General features: G+C 36.1%; 1 protein-coding gene across 3 annotated transcripts in view; it reads left to right on the top strand.

The window, feature by feature from the left end:
* Nucleotides 1–14,219, top strand: part of STK39 (serine/threonine kinase 39) — a 98,910-nt gene that overhangs the window by 76,037 nt on the left and 8,654 nt on the right. For 2 of the 3 annotated variants that reach the window (XM_054069567.1, XM_054069568.1), the window contains exons 14-15: nt 878–930; nt 2,798–2,866. The exons of the other annotated variant lie outside the window; for it this stretch is intronic. In XM_054069567.1, coding sequence (XP_053925542.1) covers nt 878–930; nt 2,798–2,866 — 122 coding nt within the window. The remainder of the gene's footprint in view (nt 1–877; nt 931–2,797; nt 2,867–14,219) is intronic. 3 annotated transcript variants of the gene reach the window in all.

The following is a 14,219-nucleotide window of genomic DNA, read 5'->3' as shown; positions in this document are numbered from 1 at the left end:
TAGGTTTTCAAGTGGATTGAGCTATTCATTGGAAAAAGTGTGCTACAGCAATTAAGTTTATCCCTATGCTCAGTTGGCTTGCTGTTTCTGAAAATTAGATGGACATCTATTTTGTGAAGAGGCTAATGTTTTATTAATGGTAGAAATTATTAACTAAACTGAAGCTGGAAGCATGTAAGGAATGGAAGTTTGGAGCTCAGTAGGAGAATGTAAAGGAATTCTTTAATGTAGATGTTAAGTGCCCTATGCTTGTGCCGTATGTTGCACTGGTTAAAGCACTCTTCATGGCAAATGGGAAGACAGAAGACCTTTGGCTGTTGCAGTCTTCTGCTTATCTGTAGATAGAACTTCACTGCTAAGACAGTGGTGGGTAGTGGAAGGAGCTACTAATTTCTTAACAGCTTTATAAAACCTCTGTATCAAACACTGCTTTTCAGCATTTAATGTTTGCTAGATACTTTATCTCTTGTACAAGCATCTCTATATACATGTGGTCTCAGGGAACTCTAAGTCCAGGTGAACGTGTTGTTACTCTTGGAGGAGATATCTGTGTTGACTAGAAGAGTCAGTATAGCAGGGTGTCTTGAAGATGAAAAGGAAAATATCAGAGGACCATATTTTATCCTTTTAGGTTGCCCAAGTCACTTTTCAGCTTAAGCATATTTTTCTGTTAGTTTTGCCCAAAATACTGCCTTGAAAATGCAGTGGACTCTCTCCAGTCTGGGTGCTTTGGGATCGTAGAGTTTTTCAGGTTAGGGAACTCAACTTGAAAAGTGAATTCACACTATGGAAATGTGGTTGATGCCATAGGTATTCTTTAGGTGTAGGGACTGAATAGTTGTTCTGTTCTTCATTACATACACTGAATGTTTTTCAGGAACTCCAGGAAGGAACTTAATGACATACGGTTTGAGTTTACTCCAGGCAGAGGTAAGGCTCCTTCAATTGAATTATTCTCTTATTGCTCAAAAAGGTATTTCAGAAATTTGTTGCTGCTTTTGGTTAATATAAACTACCACTCTGGAATGTTTCCTGCTGTGCAGAGCTTTGACTTGGACAAGAATAGCAGATGTATGCATATTCTAGTGCAAGGTTGCAAAATGTGTAGCATATACTAGAAATCTTGATTCACAATATACTGTATAAATTTAATTTCTTATTGAAATTATCTAGGTGGTTATAAGACCTTGCATAGCAATGTTTACGGCTTTGGATTTTCATTTTCACATTTGGAAAACATTGTAGGAAATGGAATATAGTAGCCATAAAGGTGCATGTGGTGATGGTGTTAATATCCAAGTTCCCTGTTTGTAATCAAAGAAGGTCTGATAATAAGGAGGAAATGCACACCATTTTTCAAATGCTGTCTTCAGCTGAAAGTTGAGTTGCATCTCTAGCTTTGGTATCATCATCAGAATGATATTCTGGCATCGAAAGTTTAAACGCTACTGCATGCTTGTAAAACTGTACTGACTTTCCAGTGCTGAGTTGTAAGAATTTGTAAAATTTAATTTTGTTTGAAGAAAACCAAGTATTACTGGGATAAAATGCCCTGGAGGCTAATACATTGAGTAAGAAGGTATCATCCTTGTTACAAGCAACCCTTTGAACTATGAACAAATTTTGTATTTCTCAGAAGTCAGTATTCACTATGTTTAGAGTAGCCTTCAAAGACCTTCCACCTTCCATGATTGGAAGAGGTGTCTCTTTTCTTGTAAATCATAGTATCTTTCATGAACAGTAGTTCTGTGCATGGATATACTTTCTGTTGTCTGCATGCATTTATCATTGATTTTGGCAATGAATAATAACAAAGAGATCCTTTACTTAATTAGGCACAGAGCATCATGGTTTAGTTACTTACCAAAAGAATTACTTAAATACTCTCTAAGCAGTTACATAAGCCATTTGAGAATTCTTACTTTGTTGAAAACTAGACAAATACAATATAGTAAAGTACACCAGGAGTGTGCCCAGTCAGTGCAGCAGCCAGAAGGTGGCTATGATTCCCATTTTCAGAGCTCTCCAGAAGTTGCAGCTAGCTAAGCTATATTGCTTTTCACCTCTGTGTGTGTTTCTTGAGGGAACGATGCAACTGTCTAACTGCCTCAAAGCATGTGCTCCGTGTAGGTGTTTGGTGCTGAGGCCATATTACAGTTGAGACTTGGCTAGAATTTTGGCTTGTTCCTGCTGTTTCCTCCTACTTATCTCTAAGCCTTCTAAAGTCTTAATCCAAGAGCAACTACTAGTCACAGGGACCTAGGAACTAACCCATTTGGGTACAACAATGGATGATAAATTGATCCAAAACTCTGAATTTCCTGAGGCACTACTAAAAAGCAGTTTTAAGCCTAAAGCTCAAATTGACGACTGTTCATATAACTCCTTTGCTCCACTAGTAACAAACAAGAAAGCCTATATAGCCCATCTCTGTCTAAATATGCAGAACAATGGAGAGGATAAAGAAAACAGTGAACTCAAGACCAAAACTTTTTATTTTCTTAGTTGTGAAGACTTGTGCACTGTGTAAAGGTACATAAATAATAGAGATGCTAGTGGCCAGGAAAGGTCTGTATGAGGTTTGCAATAAATCAAATCAGCACTTCATGTGATTTGCTGTGTAGAGGATGATAAGGTAATTATCTTTTTTCCTCCTAATTAAAGATAATTTTAATTCAAGCCTTCCTCCATGAGTGTTTTGGAACCAAAATATATTTTTGTTAAACTGCATTGGATGACTGATTTTTTTTGTTGTTTTTGTGGGCTCTCATACTTATTCATTTCACCTTTTGGACAGACACAGCAGATGGCGTTTCTCAGGAGCTGTTCTCTGCAGGCCTGGTTGATGGCCATGATGTAGTTATAGGTAAATTACATTTTTGTTTGCAATTACGCTCTTGTGACAAGTTTGTTTTAAATGGATGTGAAAAATGTTTTCTCTAATGCTGGTTATCACAAAATCCTTTTTGTCCTAATTTTGCTTTCATGTATGCATAGTTCGATCAACAAGCTCGTTTTGATACTGGTCCAAGGATTGCTTCTGAAAGTCAGAACTCTTTAGTGGTTTGAGCGGGACGATTTCATATAGATCTCCTGAAGGATTATTTTCAATTCAATGACTGATCACAATTCAATGACTGCTGAGGAGAAGGGTACTTCTCTGTTTTTCTATTCTGTGCTTCAGTAAGTTTTAAACTTGTTTTAAAATAAATTCAGAGCCTGGCAAAGATGATTAACTTGGAAGTGCTTACTTCCCTACAGTTCCTTCTCTTTTTCTGGTTGCTCAAGACCCATAGATACATAGTTAACAAAACCAGCAGGGCCTAGTGGATGCTAAATGTGTGAGAACTGAATTGAAGAATACTAGTAAATTAATCTTTGTGTTGCAGTCGAAGAAGTTCATATTGAATGGTTAAGATACCATTACCAAACTCTTCAGTGATATAGAATGTGGCTTATAAACCCGCAAGTTCATGTGGCTTCCTGGAAGATTATCTAATTACGTTCTCAGTGCATTTGTAGAGTAGCTACAAATATTTTGGAGAGAAGCTTTTTTGCTTTTGCGTGTTCAAAATACAGGTTGATTCTAGCTGATCTAAGACACAAAAGCCCTCCCTATGTTTTTATTTTGTTTTCTAAAGAAAAATATTTAGGGAAGATTTACAGGTGACACCAGCTAGCAGGCACTTTTCTCACTTCTCCTGCACTGTTATTGTAAAGGGTTCGGGGGAGAGGAGTAGCTTGAACTTAGTTTGTTGCCTTTTAAACATCTCATATGAAAAATTTCCTTCATTTAGCAATAATAAATCAATTTTTTTTTCCCAGCCAAGAGAACAATTGTTTTCTGTTGGCTATCCCACCTCACTGGGCAGTCAGCTGGCACTCTGTGTTGCAGAGAAGTCAGAGTCACAGCTGGCAATGCTGCAGTGTGAGTCCTGCTGGGAGCCAGTGAGATTCCCTTTCCCTTCTTCATTCTTCTCTTTTCCCTTTTGCTGCAGAGGCCTCTTCCAGTGCAAAATGCCAGTACTTCTATAGGAATGGCACCATGAGTGGGACTTACCATCTTTCAGGGACAGTGATGGGAGAAAAGCAAATGAAGATAAATATGCCTCCTGGTTTTAGTGATGAGATTTTGGTCCTTAAAGAAACACAAATATTTAAATAATTAAAGTTTTCACTAGGAGGCTAGATTAGAGACTCTGTCCAGTTAATAATACGAGTTTATTTCCCTGCTTACTTTCTACTTTCAATTTCATCAGACTTTGAGTTTTAGCACTATGGTGATGGTCTTGTGTTTTCTTTGCTGTTTATATTTTATTGTGGTGTTAAATAAGTAAAGACATCAGATTTCTTGTATAATTGAAAGCATTCTACTTAAATTTAATTTCATGAATTATAATCAGTTTATACATTCATTTTTCTGTGATCTTGTAACTTTCTCAAGTCCCACAGACACAAATTCTTACGTGACTTTGAACTATAATTTTCGCTTGTGTCTCCTTCACCCATGAAGTTGCTCAAGTCTTCAGATATGTTTGAGCATTGTTATCTTCCCAGAAAATTATTCCTGTTGTTCAGTAAAACATGAAATCTAGTTCTGCTAAATGTGACTTTACTTTTAATTAAAAAACAGTTAAAATTGGACTAATCTAGTCTAAAGGTAGAATATGTTTGTGAATTGCTTTGGGAAAACTGGCTAAATGTGTATGGGCATAGAATAATACAACTTGCATGCAAGCAGATTATTGTGAATTTCAGATTTTCACTGTAGCAGTGGAGTCGTAAGAAATATTTCAGTCCCTTAGTTTAAAGCAATAGGTCATATAAGAGACCAGATGGTGCTGAAAATGTAAATCTGCTTACCAAACTAATTTTCTATGTGAAGTTATTTTGTCACCTTGTTCATTCGAAATCAAACATTTTAAAATCTTCATATGTGTGGAGAGGAAAATGGTATAGAAGAGTTTGGTTAACCCTCTTCACCAGAAGAACTGATTCCATTAGCTTCCAGATTGAAAGCAGCTGATAAATTACCTTTCATTTTTCAGCTGAAGCATGCAGAAATTCAGCCTCTATAACGTGAATGAAAACAGAGTTCTGAGATAGTCTCTTAAAAGTTCCTGTAGTTTCTTTTAATGGATATTGGAATGTGTAGGGGCTGGGAGAAAAAAGAAAGGTGAAAATATCTGTGCTTATGTTGAACTCAACAATTTGTTGGCATAACAGCTAATTTTCTGAGAGGATACTTGAATAGGAGTCAGCAAAAGCTGCTGTGAAAAGTACGGCTGTGGCATACGTGAGCTGAAGCTGTTAGTGGGGACCAGCCGACATGTAAGTTTATAGAATTTGCTGCTAAGCATCAACACACTTCACCTTTGGAGTCTTGCTGGATTTGCCTCACTTAACACAGGCTTCCCAGGAAGATTTTTATTCTGATAAGCAATTACATTCAGCTGCCTTGCTTTGCAGAGCTGCAAAAATCCCATCTTGCATGTTCAGTTCTGGCTAAGATTGACTGGTTTCTGTTCTTTTTGATAGTAGCATTGTTTCACAGGAGGTCCCTACAGCAAGGGAATCAGTGTAGAGGGTTTCATTTAAAAGCAACTAGAATTTGCATTTGCAGAGGAGAATGTGTCTTGGAACTTGTACATAGGCATGGGTATCTAGCTGATGAGGTATTTTTTAGCAGTACCAAAATAGCTATGTTAAATCATATGAAAGATGTGGAATATTTTTAAAATACAGTTTGAGGAGAAATATTTCTCTGTGTGTATATGTAATATATTTATATTAGCTAGTAAATGTTCATCTAATAGTGCGTTATTATATTTTTGATAAAATAAAGGAAACTAAAATGATGTCAACAGTCAGTTCTGTTGAAAAATTACATAGTTGCAGTCCTATTTCACTGCTGTATACAATGTACACATAATTTCAGGGAACCCGTAGGTTATATCTTCTAGAGGCCTTGCTTAATTTTTGGAACCTAAAGATATATTTACAGTTATTAAATTGCAATATATAAAAAAGAAAATACTTCCCTTCCTGAATACTACTTACATAAAAGCCTTGATATCCATGCCATCAAGAAATGTGTATTTGCCCCAACTATATTAATGTAACTTTATTTTGTGTATTTTTGTCTAAAACAGTCTGCGCATACCTTGACCATCATGGAAGCTGTACCTTCACTTTTGAATACACTAGACATTAACTGTTGGTAATTAAATACATCTTTGGTGTTGAGCCAAACCCATTTATTCACTTAGTAACCAGAGGAACAGTTTTCAGTCAGTTAAAACAAAAGCTTCTTGTGAAAAGGCCGAATGTGTTTAGAAGAAGCAGCTGAAAAACCACTAGATCATATTTTGAAAGTAGCAAGCTTTTTCATCATTATCTTGTATATTTTTGTAAGCATGCATATACAATAGTAACATAGTAGTTTGACTAAGGGCTTTGGGGTTGTTGGGTATTTTTTTGCTAGGGGAAAGATAACTTTTTTAATTAGTGCAGTTTCTGTGGTAAGTAGACAGGAATTAAATTGGCATCTAGAATAAAAATGGCTGTAGAGGTTTTTTTTGGCCATGAGTGCAGAAAACATGTATCTGACCAAATCCAGAATGACATTATTTTAAAGGATGTTAACCATAAGTAATATGTGTGTTTCCCAATTAATCACATTATTGAAGCATTTGAAATTGAAACCTCTGACAGCCTTACAGTATCCTGTCTGCCAATGCTGATGGTACTTCCACAAAAAAATTGCAAAGATGAAAAAGCAGAAACCCAGTTTGTTAGTGTACTGTCTGTAACAACATCTTACCTCATAGTGGTTCTGATAATCCAATTCATAGAAAAGCCATGGAATTACACAGCAAATACCCTTTTGCTTTCCTTGGTTTTGCTCTGCGTTTGCTTACACCTAGTTTACTTTGCTCTTGTTAGATTAATAATCTTTGAAACTGAATGAAGTGATGCCTTTTCTTCAACTAATTCCAACTTATCATCTTACTGTAATCAGAAAATGTGACAGTGCTGCATGGGTGGAAATCATATCACATTAACTTTTCCTCAGAGAGCAGTAGTGTTGCTAAGGGTAAGTGACCTGGATAGCACTTCCATTTGAAGGCAGCATAGGTTTGTCATTTAATATCAGTAATATTCTGAGATGCACTGATTTTTTTGCAATCTTTGAGGGAATTTGTTAGAAGTTTTGGTTTTTCTTTGTCTGTTCTTGTCATTCAAATTGAGTGAAATAACTGAATTATTAGTTAGTTCTGTCACTTCAATACATTCTAAAACTCAACGTACCTATGAGCTTTCTAATGAGAAAATGTCTTTATAGACTCATAACAATTAATTGCAAATTATACACTAAATACTTTGTGTTTACTTTTTAATATATTATCCAGAAAGGAAATGTATAGATTTAATGAAAACCTGACTATTTTAAGGCATTTTGTAGAAATTCTTGTGCATTCTATGTGTGCATATAACAATATCTCTTTGGGAAGATATGCACATGCGTTACAGTTTGGCGAATATCTCTAAAATCCCCAGGGTTTAACTGAGGACTTAAATATTTCAACACATCTGGCTCATTTAGAGCTAATGCATTGGAGGGTGACTCATAATGGCGAGACTACTGGGAGTTCTGGAAGCTTGAGTTCTACACCCTCAGGTAATCAAGTTTTGCATCTAATTGCACTTTCGAAGTTACTTTAGCTATATGTGTTGTATGTAAAAGGTGCAGTTGAGAAAGTATGTTATATGAAACTGCTTAGTTTCATACAAGTTCCCACTTTGCTGATTTTTCACTGTGATGGAAACTTATAGGTTCAAGTTGAAAAAAGCAGTATTGTGTTACATGAATAATCACAACTGCAGTGGTGGTTGTGGCAGAACTATAAATACATGATGTAAGAAATTCTCCAAGTGTGCAAATTATTCTCTACACATGTATGTTTATTCACGTACCATAGTAAATGTGCTTAACAGGCGTGATCAAGTAAATAATAATATTTTGTTAGTTTAAGAACAATAAAGAAAATGCAATTGGCAGCAGTTATCTTCAAAGGAAGTTCCTTTTTTCAGCATGTAGTCCACCAGTTCCTAGTTAACTGCATAAGTGAGGAAGAAATCTGTTTATTAGTGGGATTGGTTTGGGGTTTGCCTGGTACAGTGGGTGATAAACTCTTAGGCCTAAAAGTGTGGTCCGTGCCCTTATAGGTCTGAATTGTGGTTTTGAGGGTTTTCCTTTCTAGTTTCAAAACAAAAAATACCACCACAAAAAAAACGAACCGAAAAAAAAAAACAAAACACAAAGATAGAGAGCTGTGAATTTGAATCAGAAATTGCGAAGACAGCGATGTAAGTGATGTTCCTCTTTCAATTGTAATTTAGTTGCTGTTATTTGTTTCCTTGACATTCACTTCTCTGTAAGCAGTTGGTATGTCGAAATAAAGATTTATTGAGGTTCTTCAAAGAGGTAGTCTATTTAAGAACCAACTCCTGCACATGAGGGAGTCTTTTCTAAATCTGTTTTTCCTTGTTTCAGGTTTCAGATATAAGGTATTGAAGTAGCATGGCTCCTATTTAATCTTATTAATAGTTGTCGGAACAATATCTATAATTCATAGCAGAATTCAGGACAGGAGGAGTTGTGATGATCTGATGGGGAGAGATTACTGAGTAATAATATGCATATCAGAACTGACCTGTTTTACTTCTGCATAGACCTACATTTCAACTCTAATCCAGCATGATGAAAGCATCTGTTAGAGCTGTCTCCAGTGTCTTGATGACTATCAAACTGTTGTCAAAACCTTTGTCTGAAAGCTAGCACTTGCTTTCTGCATTCAATCACTGGCAAACGATTTTTTCAACCTTGTACTCTGACTTATTCTTTTCTATAGAGTATGTATGAGCACAATTGGTGGTAATATCTCAGGCTTGTTAAATACCTGTACTAGCAATGTTGGGCAGCGTGTCTGAATTTTCATTTTAAATGCTTGTTTGAGACTAGACTAAGGTTTAGAGTGCTAAGGATCATCAAAATGCTTTTCTCAAAAGGAAGGGGAAATTGTGAAATCTGTATGTACTCCTCCCTCATCTTACTGGATCTACTGCATTAGACACATGCAGAATTCAGGTCTGCAACAGATAAGTATTCAAATTTCCAAATATATTCTAGTTATCTTTTTTATAACACACTGTTTTAAATGCGCGGTGGTTTGCTTAAATGTTCTTCACACACTTGGAGGGGGGGAAATCAATCTGAAATATCAGCCTTCTGTTTTTCAATATGTTTCTGGGAAAAGGTATTAGACAATTTGCCAGTTATATTAATATTTCAACATAATAAAATCAATTATCACAATTTCTGAAGTTTTTTGTTTGCTTAGTTGTTTTTTTTCCTCACAGATTGTAGAATGTAAAACATTGGGATCAGAGGTTCAGATATCCATACAAAATAATTGAGAATTGAGAGTTTAATAATATATTATTAGAATTGAAATAGGTAGATTTCTAGCACTAATTTATTTCATTTTCCATTTTGATCCTGTTTCATAAAATACACTGAATCTATTGTGTGGGAATTTTTCCTTCAGCTACCTGAAGAAAAATGAAATCTTGTGTATTAATTCATCAGTCCTCAGTTTTCTAATTTTTGTTTGTTACCCCTGGCTATTGATACCCCATGCTGATGGATATTATTGTGAAGACATTTGAAGTCTACTGTTACTCCATAAACTTTTTTCAGTTTGAACGAGGGTGAATATTTAAGGTCTTCATTTGTCTGTAGAATTAAACCAGGAATATATGTCCCTGACATCTCTTCTGTGCCTTTGCCTATTCCGTTCCTGAATAACAGCATAGCTAGTTAGCTTTTAAAGCTTTGGTACCACTTTTCTTTTTTTGTAACAAGGTACCCTGATGCCAGACTAGTAGTTAGTGTTAAATAAAAATAAAATAAAAGCCTAAAACTTCATTGTCTGTCTAAAATAAATGAATTAAAATCTGAGTTATATTAGCACAGATTTTGGTACTCACTGGGAGTAGCAAACCTGCACCTATGAGTATTCTGTGTATCATTTGAGGTATTGCTTGCCTTCTTTCTTTCCTGTTGCTGTGTGTTGGGGCATTCTTTGGGAGGTGAATGCCTTTGCCTGGTAGAGCTCTTCCTCATGCCTGGTACTTTATACATGTATGAGACAGCATCCATGCCTGGGTTTACCATGTTTACAATATTGTAGCTTAGAAACCATCTGAGCCACAGGACTCAAGTGGTTTTAACGATTACTTTAAGCTGTGGGAATGCCACTGTGAAATTGTAGTCAGGTTCATATGGATGCTTTAGGAAACTTTTTGAGTCCTCTAGTGTTCCTTTCAAGGGAAAACTGCTTTGGCCTTCTGTTGTCCTGTAGCTGTCCTCCTTAAGCTGTGCTTTCCAATGGTGAGGCTGCAAATCAAGCTGTTGGATATTGAAGTATCAAATGCTGAAATGAAGATATGAATGTCTTTATCTGTATCTACTGATTCAGCAATGTTCTTTGAGCATTCAGACAAATTTGTGAGCCTTAATTCCCCTTTGATAAATTCCTAATGACAGCCTTCTTCATAAATAATACATTTCTAAATGTTTTTAGTGTTTCTTCCTTGTCATTGCCCAATAGCTTACTCAGAAGAGAAGCCAGGCTTGCTGTTGATCTTTTTATTTTCTTTCATTTCTTTCTTATTAGACACGTCTAACTCCTTGCAGTCCTGTAGCAATAAACACTTGTTAGTTAGCTGTCACAGATCTCAAAATGCTTTAATATTTCCCTTTCTACTGTTCCCAAACAACGTAAGCAAAAGGGATTTTATGACTAGCATCCTGAATGGACGAACTAATGGAATCGTGCTGCACCTTTTTGACCTCTCTTTGCGAAGCCTCTTAATAATTCATGCAGATAGTTTGTGAGTAATTAGATTATATTAGATAATAATCAGAAAGTCAGAGGTCTGGAGGAATTGTTACCAAAAGCTCTAAAAGTTGATTCCTTTGATTGTTGGCATAATACGCTATAATCCAATGCTGAGTAGGTTTAAAAACTTTGTTCTGATTTTGTTATGAACTTGCAAATGCATGAAAACCTCTGTGTAGTATGAAATATAAATGAATGTATATATTGCAATGAACCTCTTGCAATACGTTAGGGTAACTCTGCCTCAAGAGCGTGCATAATAAATTCAGTCCTTTGGAGGAAAACCTTACCAGCAGCTGAATTTTGAGGAGTGATAATTCCATTGAAAAATATTCCCTGTCATTCAGGCATCCTGCTTCCTGAGACCGGTACAGGAGAATACAGAGTTAATCCTCAAATCAGTAGATTCCCAAGGCAGTTAATTATGTAGAGTTCCATGTATAAGATGAAAATGGCAAAACAACTACCTTCAGTTGAGGAAGAGGTAATATTTGAAACAATCAGCAGGAAAGCCAATAAATCCATGGAGCTTTGAGTTTTGTCTCTCTAACAACAATGCTGTTGATGAGGTAGGGAGCAGCTGACACTAGCTTTTTCTTATAGACTAAGTTTTGGACTACATAAAAATTACTTAATTTTCCACTTACTAAAAGTATTTTTTATTTTCTCAGAGCTTATAATTTTTGAGATTTTTTTGTGACTGTGCCTGAATAATGTTTTCCCTTTCTTCATATCTAAATTTCAGGATATCAATATAAATTAACTTTGCAAACTCTTCAGCCTCAGCATACTGTCAGAGGTTCCCCATCCATTCTTTTCAAAATGGAAAAGCAGATGAATCATTATCCTTTTGAGAGCACCCTAGAAATATCTCAAGCTTTAGATTCTGCTTGTGTCTATGTTAATGCCAGATGGCTCTGGCTCAGTTGGTTGTGTTGGCATTGTACTGGAAATAGTTCTGCTGTACTTCATATAGCTTTATTTACTGTCTCATTAATTTTAACTTTTCCAGAAGTTTTCCCTATTCAGAAGCCATTAGGGTTAGGTTTCATTCTGTGTTAAGAATTTTAAATAACCAGGCAGACTTCCATCGCATTACAGAAGTAAAACTGCTGTTTAAGACTGCCCAAAGTATGTTTTTTCTCTTATTTTTGTTTATTTGAGGATGACCTTTTTTTGTTCTGTTTCTTCAGCTTATATTGATCACCTATTTAAAAATTATAACTGTTGTCGTTGACCAAAATTGTCATATAGGAAAGAGTGATTTATAGTATAATCTATATAAATATGCGTGCTAGAGGACTCTAGTTTTGTGGGGTGTGGTTATTTATTACATCTGCAATTAGCAGCCTGTGTTGTGTATATTTATATGCTGGGTTTGACCTTTTATCCTACTGCACACTCTGCAAATGTAGACACTTATTTTGACAGAGTGGCACGACCATTTGTCACTGAGCAACCTGCAGAAGAACCTGGAATGATTTGTGGTTACACAGGTTGATTATATGTCCTTCAGAAGCCTTCTGAAGAAAGCGGAACTGCACCTCATTTATTGTTGTGAACAACAAAAAGCCCGTTGTGCTAACTGCTGCTACAATTTGAAGAGGGCTTTTGGCTGCAAGGCATGATTTGAAGTATACTCTATTTCCTTGAGGTTATTGCTGGCAAAGGCTTTTCCATCACCACTTAATTTTTTTTCCTGCAGTTATCTTGTTCGTGTTTCTTCTTTGACTTTTATAGGAGCATGGCCATAATATCTTGAGAAAGCACTCTGCGAAATAAAGTTGAGTCTAGTGTATTCTGGCCGTGTAGAAACAGTGAATTCCCAACAGGATTTCAAATATACTGCTGCTCTTGCCTTAATTGTCAATTAGTGCTTCTTGCAGGCAAGCTAATCTGCTGTGAATTTCAGAAGTACAACATCCAAGTCTTGACTTCAGAGTACTTCAAAGAAAAATGGCTTTGTCAGTGGCAACTGTATTATACTTATCTTAGAGATAAGATGTGAAGTACAATCCAGAGACGTATATTTTACAACGTTCTCCACTTTTCCAAATAATTTAAGTATCAGTGGAGAGACCATTTCCTACCTCTCTGGAAACTCCTAGTTTGAGACTCTTTTTCTTGAGGGAGAGCATTACTGCATTAAATTAACTTTGTTCACTGACTTGCAGTAGAAAAATTGTTGGGAGCATGGGGGACTGAGAGGGTGAGAGTGGAATGCTTATTTTCTCCCCTAGTGTTTGCAGATATGGTTGGGTTCTTCTGCATTTACAAACTTTTAGGCTGATTTTTTGTATTTAGGCAGTTAAAACTTTTCACATGAAGTGCACTAGGAGGGTTAGTGAAGTCTCAACCTAGTAAATAATTTTCCTTGATGAAAAGAGGCTAAATTTAGTAGCTGGGGGAGGTGTTAGTCAATAAAGCCTAATAACAGCTCCACTTAATAGTTATTGTTTTTCTTTCTTGCCTGGTTTGATCAGTAATTCTGAATTTGGCTGAATAGCAGCAGCAACTGCTTGTATGTGAGAACATTGTTTACTGTTGTGAGCATGTCTAGTTTGAATTTCTCAGTGTCTTTCAGCAGACTTCACATACTTAATGTTCCAAACAGTGTAGGTTTAGTAATAGTCCTAAATTTTTAGAAGCATATTCCCGAGAGTGGTTATATTTAATGCAACTAATAGCTTAATTTAATTGCATTTAAAATAGGATGAGTATTCCACTCTAGATTATGTTGTTCTACGTGGAGTTCTGAGGATGTCTTTACTGTGGTCAAGATGGGATCCTCAAAGTTTCTGAAGAAATACTTGGAAGGCACTGCAGGTTGGATTCCAGGAAAGACTTTCAACGGCTTGGATGGCTTTCTGCCTGTACTGCAGGCTCTATTTCTAAAGGAAGATAACTGAACTAGAAATGCCATGGAGACCTGAATTTCATGGGTTACTAATGTTTTTCCTAGTTGACTGTATCATGCCCCGAAAGATTCTGGCTACAGGTTGAGCCCAGATCTTCAAGGTGTTTAGCACTGGACATGTCTCTTTGCACCTATGTACTTAACTGAGCTACCTAGAACCTTTGGCTTGCACTGAGGTCAAAAGGATAAAGGTTGTTTCACCCTTAAAAAGGATTAACTGTATTTTAAGTAGCTTCCTGAAACACAAACTTGGGTATCCATATTCAGATAGTATTTGTTGAGCTTGCAGTCTAAATAAGGACAAGACCTAGCAAAACAAAAGAGGAGTTAGAAAA

Source organism: Cuculus canorus, chromosome 6 (assembly GCF_017976375.1).
Source record: "Cuculus canorus isolate bCucCan1 chromosome 6, bCucCan1.pri, whole genome shotgun sequence".
In the NCBI taxonomy this organism is placed as follows: domain Eukaryota; kingdom Metazoa; phylum Chordata; class Aves; order Cuculiformes; family Cuculidae; genus Cuculus; species Cuculus canorus.
This window is presented reverse-complemented; position numbering and strand designations above follow the sequence as displayed.